The sequence below is a fragment of the Seriola dumerili genome, unplaced genomic scaffold, assembly GCF_002260705.1.
Source record: "Seriola dumerili isolate Sdu_G_001 unplaced genomic scaffold, Sdu_1.0 BDQW01000003.1, whole genome shotgun sequence".
In the NCBI taxonomy this organism is placed as follows: domain Eukaryota; kingdom Metazoa; phylum Chordata; class Actinopteri; order Carangiformes; family Carangidae; genus Seriola; species Seriola dumerili.
Genome location: NW_019174258.1, coordinates 12,419,971 through 12,437,077, shown reverse-complemented (window position 1 = coordinate 12,437,077; position 17,107 = coordinate 12,419,971). Strand labels below are relative to the sequence as shown.

Sequence of the window (17,107 nt, the reverse complement as noted above, 5' to 3'; positions counted from 1 at the left end):
TTTCATTGAACATCAGTGAGGGTTATTTACCCAGAGTTCCCTCTTTCAGAGCAACAGCAGACATTATACTGTTTTCACAGTATAAACAGTACTGCCCATGACTAGTAACTGACTTCTATGTGTAAAATTAGTGGAATTTCCCTTTAAGGATCTTTACTGTTTGAGAGGAAATCTCTAAAATAACAAGAAAACATGATACAAAAGTAAAAGAAAACATAGATATAAAAACAACTTAAAGTATTTTTCAGATCCCCTGCTTAATGTTGAGAGAAAGAAAATTTCTTTAGGATTCGTCTCGGTAAAGAAGAGATTTATTCAACAAGACAGGCAAGAGCTCCTTTCACCAGCGTGCAGGTTGATTTGAATATATTGAGTGCGAGGCAGAGCTCATTTATCATCTCCTCTGGCTCTCGCCCACCTCTCTCTGCCAGTCAGTTAGTCAGAGTTGCAGACAGCACACGTGGCCTCGGTGGTGAGATGCAGATTGATAAGGGGTTCAGGCAACATAAGTGGGTGTAACTGGTAGGATCCGATACAAATGCCAAACACACCCCACAGGGCTGTGGCAGTCACGCTCCATTTCTGCTGCAGTTTTAGGCGAGGAACAAGAGATTTTTTCCTTTATGTGAAGTAATTATATGTCTGTATTTAATAGTCACATAACTGTGGAATAAAAGGTGGAGGGGAAGGTGTTCCTGAAGTAGCTGCATGATGGAAACTGCGCTTATTTACATACACATTCACAAATACAGTTTCTGAAGCTGATAGTAAAGTAAAGTGACACATTTCTGTAGTTTCCATGATAACTTTATTCTTTGAACCTACAGTTCTGAGTTTAAAATACTCCTTGTCACACACACACACACACACAGCGGCAAGGTGGGGAAGATTGATCACAGTGATGATATTCAGAGAGGCACGCTTTAAAATAAGTCAGAGTCAATCTTTCATCATCTCTATCTAAGAATACAGCAGTCTTTTCTGTTGCCCACATTCAACAAAACAGGGTCCTCGCTCCCAAGCAGCAGGCGCTGTCACGCAGAGCCCTATTGCACAAAACAGACCTCTCATAAACCTAAAACATTCAGAGAAACCCTCAAGATGGTTATGGCAAAACAGTACCTATTGTCATGCAGCAGACTGTGCATGCAAAGAGGACACAGCGTTTCTATCAGAGAAACTCAACACAGTACAACAAACACCTACCTCTGACACGTATGTACTTTGAGCAGAATAATAACTCTAAATAATAAAATAAAAATGCAGTGGTTCTCAAACCCTCTAATGCCTGCAGATACTTTGACTGAGGTTTACAAGGCCAAGCTGTGTTTTGATGAAGATCCATACAGGTATTTTTTAGAAATCATATGAAATAATGCAAGAATCAACCACTGTCTGTTTCAGGTAATAAGCTGCACATGCTTCAGGCCCCTCTGGGAGCCAAGTGCACCAACATCTCTCATGAAACAATATGACCTGGTTCTGACTGATTCACTCTCGCACATTAAATTGCTATGTAGGTTATTGCTAGTGAGGTATGAGCAGTTACGTCTGAGCCTGGTTCATAGCGGCATTATTTCTAAAGACCTGACAGCCAGAACACAGAACATTTCAAATGGATTTCTAAGCAACACCAACACCTAAAAATGAAAGAAAGAGTTTGACATTTTGGGAAGCATGCTGATCCACTTTCTTACAGAAAATTTGATCAGAAGATTGATACCACTCTCATCTGTATGCTTTTGCAGCTCGTTTAACTTAACATCCCTTTTTATCTTTGCAGAACCAGACTAGCTGTTTCCCCATTTCAGTTTTTATGCTAACTTAAAACTATTATCGCCTGCGTGGTTTCTCCTTCAATTCGTTTTTATTGTGATGGTTTTTAGGAAAAAAACTTATCATTGGAGAAAGATAAAGTAACAGTGATTAACTAGCTAACTGGCAAATGGTTATTAATGACATTATTAAAACCTCAATTTGAACACACAACACAGTCAGGAGACTGAACTCAACAACAAAAAGGTGTGTAGAGGTATAGTGAGGTTCTGCCACTGAGATATTACAGTATAATAACCCTAGGAACACAGTGCACACAGGCTAATCTATGGCATCCAGATAAAGGGTAGGAGAACAGTGTATCAATATTAGCTAGTTATGTCAAAGGTATTCAAAATAATGCTATTAAAATCTTTACTTAAATAAGAAATACTGCTGGGATTCAGAAGATATGTATAAATAAAACAAATTAGACTCTTGGTTATACGATGAGTTTTTTCCCCAATGATTAACATTTTGTTTTTAAGCATGACTGGTGGATGAATTTTAATGCCTGGAGCAAACCACAGATGTACTAATGTACGACAGCTGAAGCCTCTGCTGCTGTTGAGGCAAAAGTGGTGGAGTGGGTAATGTGCCGAGGGAGGATTGGAGAGGTTAGAGTTTATCTTCTGAATACATTTGATGGATACTCAGTGGTCCTTGCCATTTGATGACTACACTGCAGTGGGCTGGGATTAGGGGTCACAGCATTGTAAATCTAACTAACAGAGCACGGGTCGTCCTTGCAGGGCTTGACATCCCCTTGCAGCAACTGGATCATGACAGCCTTGGTGAGATAGCTGGAGGTGCCTCTCTTTCCCACTGCTGGTGTGTTGTAGAAAGCCTCCATATTATCCTGGGACAAACAAAACAGAGGCACCCACGAGGAAACATCATCTTAGATAAATTGTATGTCTTTAAGAATTTTAAAAAGTGCCGTTTAGTAGTAAATGATTGATGATGAGTCTGCAGGTATGAATCTGCTCTTTGAGAATTTGATGCTATACATCCTGGAAGGATTAAATCTCACAAATCTAATAAGGCTCTACTGAATTGGAAAATAGCAGTGCTAGCCTTTTAAACACCATTTAATTAAACTAACCTTTAGCTAAATTATCGGTGTATAGCCGGAACGGAAGCTCGGTTCAGTTTGGTAGCACATCAATTTAGAAAGGTGATGAGATAATTTTGTGGTAGACAGGTCGCGTTCAAAGGAGAAAATGTTATAATATCAGTTAACCTGACAGCTTCGAGGAAAAACCTCCTACCTGTTTCTCTTTGCCTTCAAAGCAGATGCGATCCCTCTGGAAATCATGGAAGGCTTCCTTCACCAGACTGTCCAGATCCACTTTGTCGCCAAACTCAAGCTCTGGGTTTCTCTCCAGCACAATGGACACTACCATCAGCAACTGCTCAAACAGTGGAGACATAGCACAGCTGTCAGAAACTACAAACAAAACAACAACAATATCAGCAATAGAATTTTCAAAGGTCTAAACCAGTTTTTTTTTAATTACAAGGAATCTTAAATTTAACTTTAAACCAAACAGACATTGCTAGACTTTGCTAGAATCCATACAAAAATCCATACACTTCTACAGTATTCTGATTTAAGCTATCTTCCTGTTGATTCTGTTCCTTCTGTGCACTCTGGTGCCATTGGGTCTGTTTACCTCGACTATGATTTGTCTGTACTCAGGCAGGACAATGTTCTTCAGCGTCTCCTCCACCAGCAGAGAGAAGTTCATCTCGTACATGGTCATGTCAGACAGTGTGGGTTGCTACAGAGAGACAATAAAAAAAAAGCCATGTCAGCTGCTGGTTGTTGTAATTGATGGTCACTGTGGACATCCTATGTGACTCAGTGACTTTAACCGTGGGATGATAGTTGGTTTTAGACGGGCGGTTTGAGTGTGTCTGAAACTGTTGATCTCCAAGGAGTCTGTTTTTACTCAGAATGGTGTGAAAAACAAAAAACATCCAGTGAGCAGCAGTTCTGCAGACCGAAACACAGTGCTGATGAGAGAGGTCAGGGGAGAATGACCAGACTGGTTGGAGCTGACAGAAAGAATACTATAACCCAGATAAGCGCTCTTTACAACTGTGTTGAACAGGAAAAACATCTCAGAATGAATTACACGTTGAACCTTGAGGTAGATGGACTAGCAGAAGAAAACGTCAGGTTCCTCTCCTGTCAGCCAAGAACAGAAATCTGAGGCTGCAGTGGGCACAGGCTCTTCAAAACTGAGCAGTTGAAGTCTGGAAAAACGTAGGATACGGATTTCTGCCGAGGCGGCAGATGGTCAGGTCAGAATTTGGCATCAATCGCATGAATCTATGGACCTGCCTTGTGTCACCGATCCAGGCTGGTGGTGGTGTAATGGTGTGGGAAGTATTTTGTTGATACGCTTTGCACCCCTTAATACCAATCAATCATCATTTGAACGTCAGAGCTTGCTACTTTCAGCGGGATAATGCTCCATGTCACAAAGCAAAAGTCGTCTCAAACTGGTTTCATAAACATGACAGTGAGTTCTGTGAACTCCAGTGGCCTCCCTGTCACTTTTGTGATGCGGTAGAACAGGGGATTGGCAGCATCAATGTGCAGCTGACAAATCTGCAGAAATGATGTGATGCAGTCATGTCAACATGGAGCAGGATCTCAAAGGTTTCCAACATTTTCTGGAATCTATGCTGCGAAGAACCGAGGTCTTACCCAGTATTAGTACTGTGGTCCTAATAAAGTGCTCAGTGAGTGTAATCTGAACTGGTTTTCTGGGAAGTAGCTAATTAAATCATAATATGTACATGAACCAAATCTAAACTGTCTTTAACAAATTCTGCTCACATCATCTATCTTTCTTCACCTTAATGTTTCTGAGGATGCAGGATCAGTTAAGTTCTACACTATTCTATTAATAAATATCATTCCATCTAAACTTATGGACAAATAGATGTAGCAATGAACAACCAGCCAATTGTAGGAAAAGCACAGGTGTTACTAATAACATTAACAAAGTGGGATTTATACGTGTCTGGAACTGAGTGTCTGTTAAATAGTGAGTAGTGAATGAGTGATTCAAGACACAGATCCAGTAAGCCATGACAGTGTGACCATCAGCCAACATGCACATTACAAGAACCTTCAAAGTGCAACACAATGGAATTCAGCCATCATTCATTTTAGTATTTACACCTGGGATTTTCCTACAATGATATGTAAAATGTCTCCGGTGAACAAGATTGATATCATCAGAAAGAAAGAACATCAATGACATCACTGAGCATTGAATCCAATCATAAATAATTATGATGATAAAAAATAATCAAATGAAAAACTTTGCCAATTTTTTTGATAGCCCCCCCCCCACTCAAAGAACCAACGTATCCTACTCAAAGACAAACATATATTTTCATGTTCAATGGAGACACATTTAAATTGATGAGGTAAAATCAAAATTCATCAGTGCAAGTTCATTCTGCAAGAATGAGAAGAAACCAGATTTTGTGCATTTGTTCCACATTTGCTGGAAAAAGTATTTGGGAAGACACTGTCACAAGTACTTGAAACCAACTCATAAATGGGAGCAACACTCAGTCTTAGTCTTTAAAAGACACAATAAAACATGGAGATCTGTGTCTGCAAGACCCATGTCACTGTCATACAGGTTTATATAGCTGTAACTGTTTGTAGAGTACCACACGGTATCACCTTTAACCAGTGTTGGTCAAAGAATTTATCCTGCTGCAGTGTCAGGGGAGGCAGGTACCTGTGGGAGGTGCGTCCCAGCCACCATGATACCGTTGGGCGTCCTCTCCAGGATCTGCCACACACGATCATAAAATCCCAGAGGGGTCCTGTTCAGAGAGCCATCGATCTGACGCCGGTTCAGCCAAGACCTGAGGCGAAACCAGGGTGAAACTGTTGAACCAGTTCTTAGAGACAGGGGAAATACAATGTTGATAGCCAGCGTGCTAGAGGAAATTGTCTATGAGTCAATGTGTGTTAGATTAGATGAGATAAGATATAACTTTAATAATTCCCGTGGGGAAATTGGGTTGCGGCAGCTGCAGATAATAAGATATGGATGTAGACAACACAGCGCCGAAGATAAAACAATTAAAACAAAAAAGATTATACATCAAGTAAAAGCATTAAGATAAAGACATATTGTCTTCAAAGACAGGTTTGTGAGATGAAAGGGATGAGAGAGCACGGATTGATAGAGTGAATGTGTGTTTGAAGAGTACCTGCCGGTGTGCTGCGGCTGCAGGACGTCCAGCAGGAGCTGCTTGATGTCGCTGGGGGAGAGCTGGTAGATATCCTGGGGGGGCATGTCTCCTGCCCGGATCTTCAGCTCATGTTTCATGGCCTGGACGATCCATCTGGAGATCCACAGTGACACACTCGCTCATTTAACTGTGACTTTAAGGTGGTCACAAGGATTAATATGTTCAAAATGCTTCCATGTGTCCCTTGTTTCCAGCATTGCTTCACAGTGTTAGGATTATTTAGCTGAAAACGGTACAGATATTTGTCCGACGTGGCTGATGGAACTGAATTTTTTTGTTTAGAAATGAATAGTTCATAGTTTAAATGCAACAATGTACATAACCTCACAATAACACTTCTTCCAGCCTTGTGTTTTGATTTTCCTGACAATGTTCTCAGACCAATGTCTGAAGAGATCCAATCAAATTGTAAAAAGTGTCAGTCTGCAGCTGCAATGCCGTTCATTTAGAGTAAAAAAACAACTTCAGGGGTCATTGGTATGGACACTACACTATTTGACAGCTACAAATTCCTGATGTTTTGATTGTGTAACAGAATAAAATAGACTGAGAGAAAACTGCAGTCTGGGTTGATGCTCATATATGTTGGTTGCTTCATGTTTTGTTGAGCGGTCTGAACACTAGGGAATAGAACATCCACCTTGCTTGACTAAACGTGCAAGAGTTGTTAGGCGCCACTGCGACCTGACTGTCCTACCCGATTCTGATCTTGATCATGCCGCTGAACAGCTCTGGGTTGTTGGAGATAATCCATCCGATGTGGATGACCAGCTCCTGCTGAAGGACAGCCTCCCGCTCCCCACCCTGAGGGGAGCACTTGCTGTAGATGATTCCCTGGATCACCCCTGGCGACAGTGGGTTGGAGATCACCTCCTCCTCATGCCCGAATAGGCCGAGGGTCACCTGGTAGTTACAGGCACACACAGGGGAAAAAGAGCACACACCAAACCCAGATACAGTTAGAAAGTCAAAAGCAGCACATCACAATTGTTCTGTTTGTGCAGTGCAGGTGCACAGACACGTGTACATGTGCAGACTTGCATGTGCACATGTACTTCCTCCAAGGTACAATCTCTACAAGTATCTTTGTTCCAGAACTCTGAAATTGGCCTCCTCTCCCAGAGTCACATAAAAGTGAGTAGGAAAAAATGACTGATCCCAAGATTACTCTTTTGTATTTTGTTCCTTCTGAAAGCCATCTCATGAAAATTACACCTCAGCAATCTTCCTGATGAGAGGACACACTTTTATCCTTGCCTTCAGCTGATGAAATCCAGCATCAAACTTGAATCAGAATTGACTAAAATGGGGTGGTGCCTCTTATTTCTTCCAACTGAGCTGTTATTGTAAGCAGAGGGAGACAGTCGTCTCAAATTTTAAATCAGCTTTTCCAATCATGTCGAGGGGAGCATTCCCTCCGGTAGGCAATCTATATGCAGATTCACACCTTGAGCTACTTCGGCATAATGAAATGCCTAAAACTGTTCAGAAGGGTAAAAATGAGGCGAGATAACTGACACTCTTGAGAGGAGGCTAATCTCTGAATAACACTTGACAGGAAATGATGCGCTGAAACTCATCCAGTGATAAGTTGGATGAAGGAGTGGCATCAGACAAAGTCTCGGGTCACAATATATCAATCGGCTCATGGAGTGTGTCTAGACACATGGACACGGTGCATATTGGGACTCTAGTGGTCATGCAGGTCATGCTCGCAGCCTCACTACAACTACAGCTCAGGGAAACACACACACACACACACATACACACACACACACATACATACACACACAATGGAGGTGAGCTGTGATGGGGAACATAAGCATGCAGCTCGCCATAGGATGACAGCATGAGGAGCTAATAATCATATATAATTTCATTTTAATAATCAGTGAACATTAAAATCATGGTCTGGACATGCCGTTTTCCTAAATATGACCCAAAATAATTTTACAGAAGGGATAGTTACTACCCAGGCCCTGCTGACTCTGTGTCCACTTACCTGCTTGCCATGTACTAAAACACTAGTAATACTGGGGGCAAGGCTGTCCACTAGCTTAGTTAAGAGACTGGCAGCAAGGCGGACAACAGACCTAGTGGGCGAAAAGACACAAGAACAGTCTTGACATTGTCACAGATAACAACCAGCAGCTACGACTTTAACATCTATTTTGGTTCATTTGTAATAAAAGGCAGAGGAGCCAACTCCACTACTTTACTGCAGCCGCAATAGAGCATGTATTATATGAGGTACATGTGCTGTAAATGTCAACATTGGAATAAAATATACTTTCAATTAAAGATCATTGCCATTCCTCAAATATTTGATTAAACAATATTAAAAAATATCTAAAAAAGCTCATTAACATGATAAAAGAAGGGCAAAAAAGGGCTGCTAGTTGCATCTCTTATCTCATTTTAGCAATTCAATTAACAAAGAATCCAAACATCAGAATGAAAATGAAAACAAAATCCATAAATGATTACTTTACAAAACCAAAGCCAATACATCAATTTTTAGATTAAATATGTATTTATTTGTATAATTCTTAATTAACTAATTTGTATCTGAATCCTGAAATAAAAAGATGTTGGCTTTCCACAAAATATTTTAATGTTCACTAATTTCAGAATTCATCATTCACAAGAGTCACTGCCGCCTTCAAACTACCTCCTCTTGCCTGCAGGAATCCTATGAGGAAAAAGCAGCGCACATTAACTATGGTTATCTTCACATAGTAGCTCACAGCCAGGGTTGCTATAGACACACACATGGAGTCACAGAAGCAGTGAAGGAATGAAGTAATTTCACTAACGGGGGTCATGAATATAATGAGCTGAAAAACAACCTCCTCGTATTATATGCTGAGGACTACTCAACAACACAACTTGTTTTTTGTGTGTGTGTGTGTGAGAGCGAGAAGGTATTCAGTGCTTAAACCTGTGGAAATACAAAGGCACATCTTGAGCACAATGAATAAAAAGACAACAAAGCTTTAATGTTTGGAAGGCATGATGTGGTGTCAATCCACCGATGCTTTGTTGGGAAACCTATTTCAAGCTTCACTTCCTGGCCCATGTTAGGTAAATGAGAAAGTAAATTGAACTGAGTATTGATGCTATTTCCCAGCAAGTTGAAAATTAGCCTCCAGGCTTTTTTTCCCCTCTACTACAGCATAATCAAATTTCTCTATGTAAAAATCCTTTAAATCAATAAAACAACGTACAATAAAAGCTGTCATGTCAGTCAACTTGACACAAATTGAAATCATACCAATGGACACAAAACACTGACCACTAAACATGGGACAACCACTGACAGTGAGTCAGGCCGGCAATATACCACAAACAAAATGGAAATTTGGCAACTTTGCAATCAAAGATCAAAAAGAGAAAGATTTTTTGTTTGACTGGAGCGGCCAAACATATCAGTTAACATTATTCATAGATTCACATCTGTTCTTGCTTTCAGAAAGCTGAATATTCAAGATGAGGAGATGCAAACAAAACTAGAGTCTAGGTCCCAACTTTTATAACAGCTTTAAGATTGAAAAGATGACAGTGTAGCAACCATAATCTAAATGTGTAAACTTACACTTTGTCATTGTACTTCTATGCAGTTACACTTGTTCTAATACTACTTTCTACTTTTGTCATGATGGATTCATGAGCAGTGTCTACTCCCAAAGCAACTACCAAGCTCTGCCATCTAAGCACGGATGAGACAGACCTGGAGTGACAGTGAGTGTAAATGCGTTTACAGCATCATATCTAACAACCAAATACTATTTCATTTGAAGTATACAGCCAGCCTCAGAGCGGTGGGTGACGCTGCAGAAGAACGGAACAGCAGAAACGAGGCTCCAGCGTCTGTGATAGTTAATAGAGAGAGAAAGCAAACACTGATGACAAGCTCCTGTACACATCTGAGTCAAGGTGCCTACTAGCTTGGTCAAACTCATGACAGTGTGAGAGGTAGCCATCTTCTTATGCTAAACTTGGTGGTATAACCACAAATAGCATTAGCTTGGTTAAAATTTTAGCAAGATACTAGCCTTCTACTGCATTACACCACCTTTTACCAGGGTGTCTACTGGTCAGTTAAATATCACTGTGAGAAGTTAAATTACATTTTTTAACATCCATTTAAAAGCAAAATGTGGGACTAGCCTGATATTTATTTAAAAATTAGTGTGTTAGCATATTAGTGTAAATTAGAGTACAGTCAGCATTGACTGATCTGGTATCTTTTTATTCAATAAATGTATTTTACACAGTTATTGATTCAAATTATTTTTATTCTTCGTCCTTCCAGGAAATGTAGGACATACACTTAATTTAAGTATCAACTTTAATTTAGCTACTCCTTTACATGAGCTAATAGCAGAGCAGAAATAATGACTTTTTGAAATATTTGCGTCACAAATCCAAACACTGAATTTGGAACAAAAAAAATTTCTGACTTTCTTTGTCGACACCCTGGTTACGAGGAAATTCAAAATGGGATCGGCTGAACCTCACACAGCTCTCAAGGCAGCTAGCTAGCTAGCCAGCTAACTGGGCGAAAACATGCAGTGTCTTCAGTCTATCTCCACCTGAACATTACCTGTTTCCCATGCACCAGAATTGTGGTGATGTGAGGAGCTATGGAGCTGGCGAACCTCTTGATAATGGTAGCAGATTGGCGCACTGCCAGCCTGCAGTTCCGCCACATTAAATAACAGTTATTTGAAAGAGAGAGGATTATGTGACGACAAATGAGGGAAAGAGCACAGATATAGAAACAAAACATTTGGTTAAGGGGACCCCAAAAGAAATATGAAGCAACATTTTAACATCTCATGCAGTTTTCTAGTATGAGCTCCAAAGCTCCTTTTAATTCACACTAAGTCAATAACTAATGACTAATAATGAGATCAATGGTCAACATAACAAAATACAAGATGTATGACTGTCCCTGAACACATCTCAAGAGTTTTTGAGATTTGGACACCTATGATAATCCTCTTTATATCTGCACACAAACAGATCTTGAATAATCATAATGAAAGCGCAACAAATGAAGTAACTCTATGCAATGTATTTGTGTGTGTGTGTGTGTGTGTGTGTGTGTGTGTGTGTGTGTGTGTGTGTGTGTGTGAGTCTGTGTGTGTGTGTGTGTGTGTGTGTGTGTGTGTGAGAATATCAGACCAAAGCTTCCTGCTGCCTGCTTGTCTGTAGATTCTCTCCAGTTCCTCCATCAGGTTCTCTGGAATCACAAACATGTTTTTGTGTTTAGCCATTTAAAAACATCATAAAGACATATACAAACAAAGCAGTCACTACAAATTCAAATGGCATGATTGTATCCTAAAGACCTGTAACTGATTAAAAAGGACTGGTGACTGCGACAAAACAAATTAAGTGGAGAGATAGTGAATAGTTAATAGTAGCAAAGCTACTAACGCTTCTGATGATCACATTTCCTTTGTATTGTAATGAGGAAATCTTCTGGTTTCAACACACTCAGGTGCTCACTCACTCTGTGTGACTGTGTGCTTACCATCTTTGGCAAGAAAGTCTGGTCCTTCTCTCCGAAGAAGGATTCCTGCAAGCTGAGCCTGACTGGCCAAGCAGTTGGAGTCCTGGACAGTGATACACACACAGACACACACAAACATGAGCTTAGTCATGCATACAACACATCGTTATGCATAAAAGCAAACAGGTTTTTATAGTGTTGCCTCATTTCAATTTGACAGCTACCTCGATGTGTGTAAAATACGGAAAAGAAAAGAAAGCATTCTTAGTCATGTCAGGGCAAGGTTGGCGTCAATTATTTGGTTAAGATAACTTTTAAACGTATTTGCTTATCATGGTCGGCTTCTATATGGCCGCTAATATGCTTAAATAAATTAGATCTACATGACAAAAGCAAAACGGTGAAGAGAGTGAGACGTAATGTACATAAAAAGCAATGTTCATTCATGAATGATGTAGATATGGCTTTTCAGACTTTTATGTAGACTCTCATAGAGAACAAATCACAGCTGCAGTTAATTTGTAGGCTGAGGTTTCAATTCTTTGAACGTAGATGAGCCCTTGAAAGTTTAAAATATTCAGATACAGAGCCAGAGTGAAGAGAGTTTGTTGGTTATTATGCACAGGCAAAACCTGGGCATGAGGAGAAATGTTTGAACAAATTAATAAGTTGCTATAATGGAACAGGAGACAGGTGGACAAGTGAGCCTTGATGAGAGTGTGGTATGTCAATGAATCAACAGGAGGGAACGGTGAGTTTTTCTCTCACACAAATAATGAAGCAAACCTTTCACAGATGACAGGAGACAGGTGGACTGGCTGGAAATGGATTTGTTCCTTGGTGTTGATTATTAAGAATCAATTTTGAGTATTATGGAGGTTATTGGATGGTTATGGTTATTTTAGCCACAGTTTACAATGGAGAAATCTTACCATTTGATTAGTATAACCAGGCACTTTTCGCACTGTTTTATGTATTTACTTATAATTTCTTTTTGCTCCTCTAACTAGATCACATTTTCTAATTAGATGGCAGTTTTTAATCTCAGTATGTATTTGTGGGCCCTTTACTCTCAACTCACGTGGAACTTCTGGATGATCTCTTGGGTGGGCTTGTGCAGCCACTCCTCCTCACTGATCTCTGGCTGCTGCTCCAGGTCTGAGGCGTTGGGCGTGCTTGTCTGTCTCTTCACCTTGGAGTGTTTGGGCAGCTCCAGCTCCTCAAAGCTCTTAAACTCTGAGATCCTATGCACACACACACAAAGGCACGTTACACTGTGGGTGCTAGTTGTATGTAGAAAGTTGATGCAATATGCATTTTTTTTTTTTCACTGCTTGATATTCCCACTTGCAACATTTCACATTTGAAGCAACAAACAAAATAATGCCGGCATTGTTGCTTTGACATTTTGTTATGTTACGCTAAACTGATTTATTGATCCTGAAAAAATGTCAAATCAAGTATCCATGTCAGTTGTACTGCAGTTTAGCAATTATGACAGGGGCAAAAACACTGACCTCTGACAAATCAAGCCTAAAGACTAGAGAAAATTCTTACTCTGCCTCATTAACACGCAGGAAGTCCAACTGCTCCACCACTGCTCCAGATATCAGGGTCTAAAAGGTTGATGAGAAAAATAAATATTTAATGATTTATTCTGTCAGTAAGGCTGCAATATACAAGAGATGCCACAGTGTAAAGAAACGTATGAGGAAATCATACTCTAAAGGCACAAAACCAGATGAGGTGATGAGACAGTGTTGTATAAATCACCAAGGGGAGGTCTGAATAATGCAGTTCATAACAAATTAAAACACACAGTAGTAGAGTGTGAACTAAGTTCACCATTTCGAGTGATCCAAATGTGCATGGCTGCAGTAGCAAGTGAGTGTCTAACACAGTAATGTGATGATAAAAGTTTGCGTATTTTAAAAGCACAGCTGTGCAGGAATAAAGAGCACAGTTCAATATGACTTGCTCCTGTGGTCTAAATGTGATATTAACCATTCCAACTGAAGTCGACTCCAAAAACAAAAATAAGAGGCGTATAGGAGAGCAGCAATCCTGCTCCCCATAACAATGAGATGATGAAGAGGGGGAGTGTTTCAAAGCTGTAGGTGTTAGTTGTGAAGTGAATAGCAAACAGGCAAATGGAAGGAAGACGTTTAAAGCAAAAAAAAAAATCATATGAGTAAGTCTCTGCTGAACACCACAAACACTCTGGGAGAGAAGCTGAGGCTGGAAAACCTGTCATAAGTTTGACAAAGCAGTTGGTTAAAGTTTTGAGAATAATTCTAGTTCTACCTCGGCTTGGCTTTATTTTCTTTGCCGTCATGAGGATCTGTTGTGTTAACCCAATACAGTCTCTATTAAAACTCATAATTATTTGCGGTAAACTGTTCATGTTTAAATTCATGAACACAGCTGAGAGTGAAATTTTACAGAGGAAGCATCTTCACATATGAAGTGAACAAAGCAGACAGCATAGTAAAGAACAGAAATGCAATGCTACAATCAAAATGACCATTTTAATATAGATAACATATTGTTGAATATGAGGGACTTGCATTTGGGTTTTAGAGCTCTTTTTCCTGCTGCTGTTGGAAACAAGGTTGTTGAGAGTGGCGAGACTGAACCAGACATTAAAGTTATTGCAAAACCAAAACAATGAACTAAAAGATGCTAAGGGCTGAGGGAAACTGCAGAGCCAGGTAATTATTCTCTGTGGGTCTATCACTGTGAATGACCCCTTTACATTACAGGTGGTCATGTGATCAATTGTTAAAATTATATAAAATAGATTAAAATGTATAAAAATATTGATTATAGAAGCTTTAACCCTCTGATGCACAAACTATGAAAAAATCAGGGGTCGATATCTTGGTTTCGATTAACACAAATAATTGTTTTCATTCTTCCTTTTGTACTTCAGGAGCAAAAATAGCTTACATCAAGTTTAAATGCGTGGTTTAAAAATGTCCTATGTAGTGTGATTTAAAAAAAAATGAAGACATAATAGTAATAATATAATAAAATGTTGTTAACATTTTGTAAATTCATTGTTTTAGCAATGATTTGGATAAAATAATACATTTAATATGTTTATTTGTCAAACATACACATAACTGATAATACTGACATTGACCTGTAGGGTAACTCGTGGTGAACTGCAGTGAGACTGATGAAATAAAATCACGAGTTCAGCACAAATTGCCATATCAGTGCTTACATGCCTCACAAATGTCAATTATATGTCTGTGCTCCTGGTGCACTGGGAACAGCAGCTGCTGACATTTTCTGTCTTTGACAGCTTTTCAGTTCTCTGCATCTCTTCCTCCTCACTCTCCTGACTTAAAGAACTTTGGTGTCATGTTTTCATGGCCCGTCCACTGGCTTGGAGAGCAATCGTCCTGATGAAACTGCAATGAATTAACAGCTGAACAGAATTATTACCAGTCATGAATGCAAAATCGAGCAAGTGAAGCCGTGTGACAATGTGATTTTTTTCCTTTCGTTTTTTGTGGTATTTTATTTTTAAATGTGATTTGAAGTTTCTTCCCTCTTTGCAAGCTTTTAGGAGGCATTGCAATGTGTACTGAGCCCTGTCTGACTGCTTCTCTGCAGGACTCTGGCTTTCATAGCATCTTTCATAGCACACTTAATATACTTGCTTCATTTATGCCCTCATGGCACAAATATGGTATCACCCAGTAATGTCAACTGAAACGTGTCCCATTCAGATTTCTCATTAGGTCAAAAGATGCATTGGCGGTTTGGACTTCTAACCTATTCATTTACAGTACTATTTAATTCGTTGTTCAAGTCACTCCAATGTATTTGTTTACAAATCACAAAAAGCTTCACCCCAATGGTTCCCATCTCTTTCTAAAAACAGTCCAGGCTCCAGCCAGCTCCGCCTTTCCAAGACAAACAAAAACAGACTGCCTTAAAAATTGAATCCGACAGACCAAGGTCGACGTACAGATAAACACTGGTGTTGCTATTGAAATGAGGAGGGACTTCAGATTAAGAACTGGGGAAATTTTTGTTTGTTATCAAAGAAAGAGATGAAGCCCTGAAACACAATTTATTGAATCATTTGTAATATTAAGCCAATTTTCATTTCAGAGACAGCGGTATTATCCAACAGAAGAGAGCAGGTGGCATATTCTCCTCCGACAGGCACCTTAAGAAAACCCTTCACAATATGCAAACAATCAAAACTGTGCAAACAATAATGGCAACACTGGTTCAGTGGTTCACTTGTATAGATCAGAATGTTCTAACACCATTGATCCTCTCAGTAAAATGTACGACTGTTCAATAAAAAAGCACAAAGACAGATACTGGTTCTTGATATGAAATATAGCTCAAAGATGATGAAAGCTGAAACCACTGTCTGATTGTAGTTGTGATGGAGAAATATACAGTAATATTATAATACAAAATATTTGAAAATGTACATTAAGCAGGGATGTCACTGATTCTTCTATTAACACTAAACTGCTGTGTAAAACTGAATCAATTAAAATCCATTATATTGGAGGAAGTAAAAAGTTTATGCATATGCCTCTGCACATAAAGTTGGTGCTAGAGTATATGTGCGCTCTAGAGACATTTCTCCTACCTGAGCATCAGTTTTCAGCAGCTGGACGACTACAAAACTGAGCCAACAGTGCTCAACTCACCCTGACCACTGAGGGAAGGTGTGCTTATAATCTTACATAAAATCAGGAAGACTGAAGTCTGTTGTCTTGCAAGACTGGTGTGAGATATTTCATGTTTACTTGCAAAGGGTTGTGTGTGGTTGAAGGCTGCAGGTGTTTTTGTAGATACAAGGAAAATGGGACAAATGAGTCGTGTGTCATTTGATATATTTAGTATTTTTGAATAGTGACAATACGACATCAGAACAAGCCATTGATTTGTTATTAGAATTTAAATTATGTTATTTTATTGATGAAACTCTAATTCATTTAGATTTTTTCGCCTTCGTTATGGAAAACTCGCACTTGTGTCATTATCCAGCTACTGAATGGAAACACGAAAAATCCATTAAGGACATTCCACTAAAATTTGCATCCCTGATATGCAAGGTGATTATCAATGGCTGAATGAAAGACTACATTAATTATGTACCTCATTTCATTCATTGGATCCACAAACCTGAAGTCTGTCGACATGAACTTTGACCCCTCCAATGCTGCCTTTCTTGAAAGATGCCAGCATGTCCAAGACTGGGTTGAAGCGGCTCCCCCTGGTGAGACAAAGGGTACAATGTTTTTTTTGTTCCTTTTCCTGCCATCGTTTCTCTAAACTATTATATTCCACACAGTGTATTACACCTAACAGTATCAGTATGAAATAATCGCAGCTGAAACTTCTGAATAAATCAGCACTCTTCAACCAAACCCTCACTGCTTTATTCAGTCTGCTGTCGCTATCTATACAGGTCATCATCCCGATCAATAGCAA

At 39.5% G+C, this 17,107-nt stretch overlaps 1 protein-coding gene across 4 annotated transcripts in view; it reads right to left on the bottom strand.

The window, feature by feature from the left end:
- Window positions 1-759: 759 nt before the first annotated feature.
- Window positions 760-17,107, bottom strand: part of phkb (phosphorylase kinase regulatory subunit beta) — a 106,361-nt gene continuing 90,013 nt past the window's right edge. For 3 of the 4 annotated variants that reach the window (XM_022745562.1, XM_022745570.1, XM_022745586.1), the window contains exons 21-32: window positions 16,799-16,889; window positions 13,190-13,248; window positions 12,714-12,876; window positions 11,654-11,735; window positions 11,302-11,359; window positions 8,114-8,204; window positions 6,809-7,014; window positions 6,070-6,204; window positions 5,589-5,718; window positions 3,492-3,599; window positions 3,087-3,227; window positions 760-2,674 (exon numbers count right to left, since the gene is read on the bottom strand). In XM_022745562.1, coding sequence (XP_022601283.1) covers window positions 2,537-2,674; window positions 3,087-3,227; window positions 3,492-3,599; window positions 5,589-5,718; window positions 6,070-6,204; window positions 6,809-7,014; window positions 8,114-8,204; window positions 11,302-11,359; window positions 11,654-11,735; window positions 12,714-12,876; window positions 13,190-13,248; window positions 16,799-16,889 — 1,402 coding nt within the window. In that variant the 3' untranslated portion in view covers window positions 760-2,536. Of the gene's footprint in view, window positions 2,675-3,086; window positions 3,228-3,491; window positions 3,600-5,588; window positions 5,719-6,069; window positions 6,205-6,808; window positions 7,015-8,113; window positions 8,205-10,717; window positions 10,809-11,301; window positions 11,360-11,653; window positions 11,736-12,713; window positions 12,877-13,189; window positions 13,249-16,798; window positions 16,890-17,107 lie in introns of all 4 variants that reach the window. The other variant, XM_022745578.1, reaches the window with a different exon arrangement.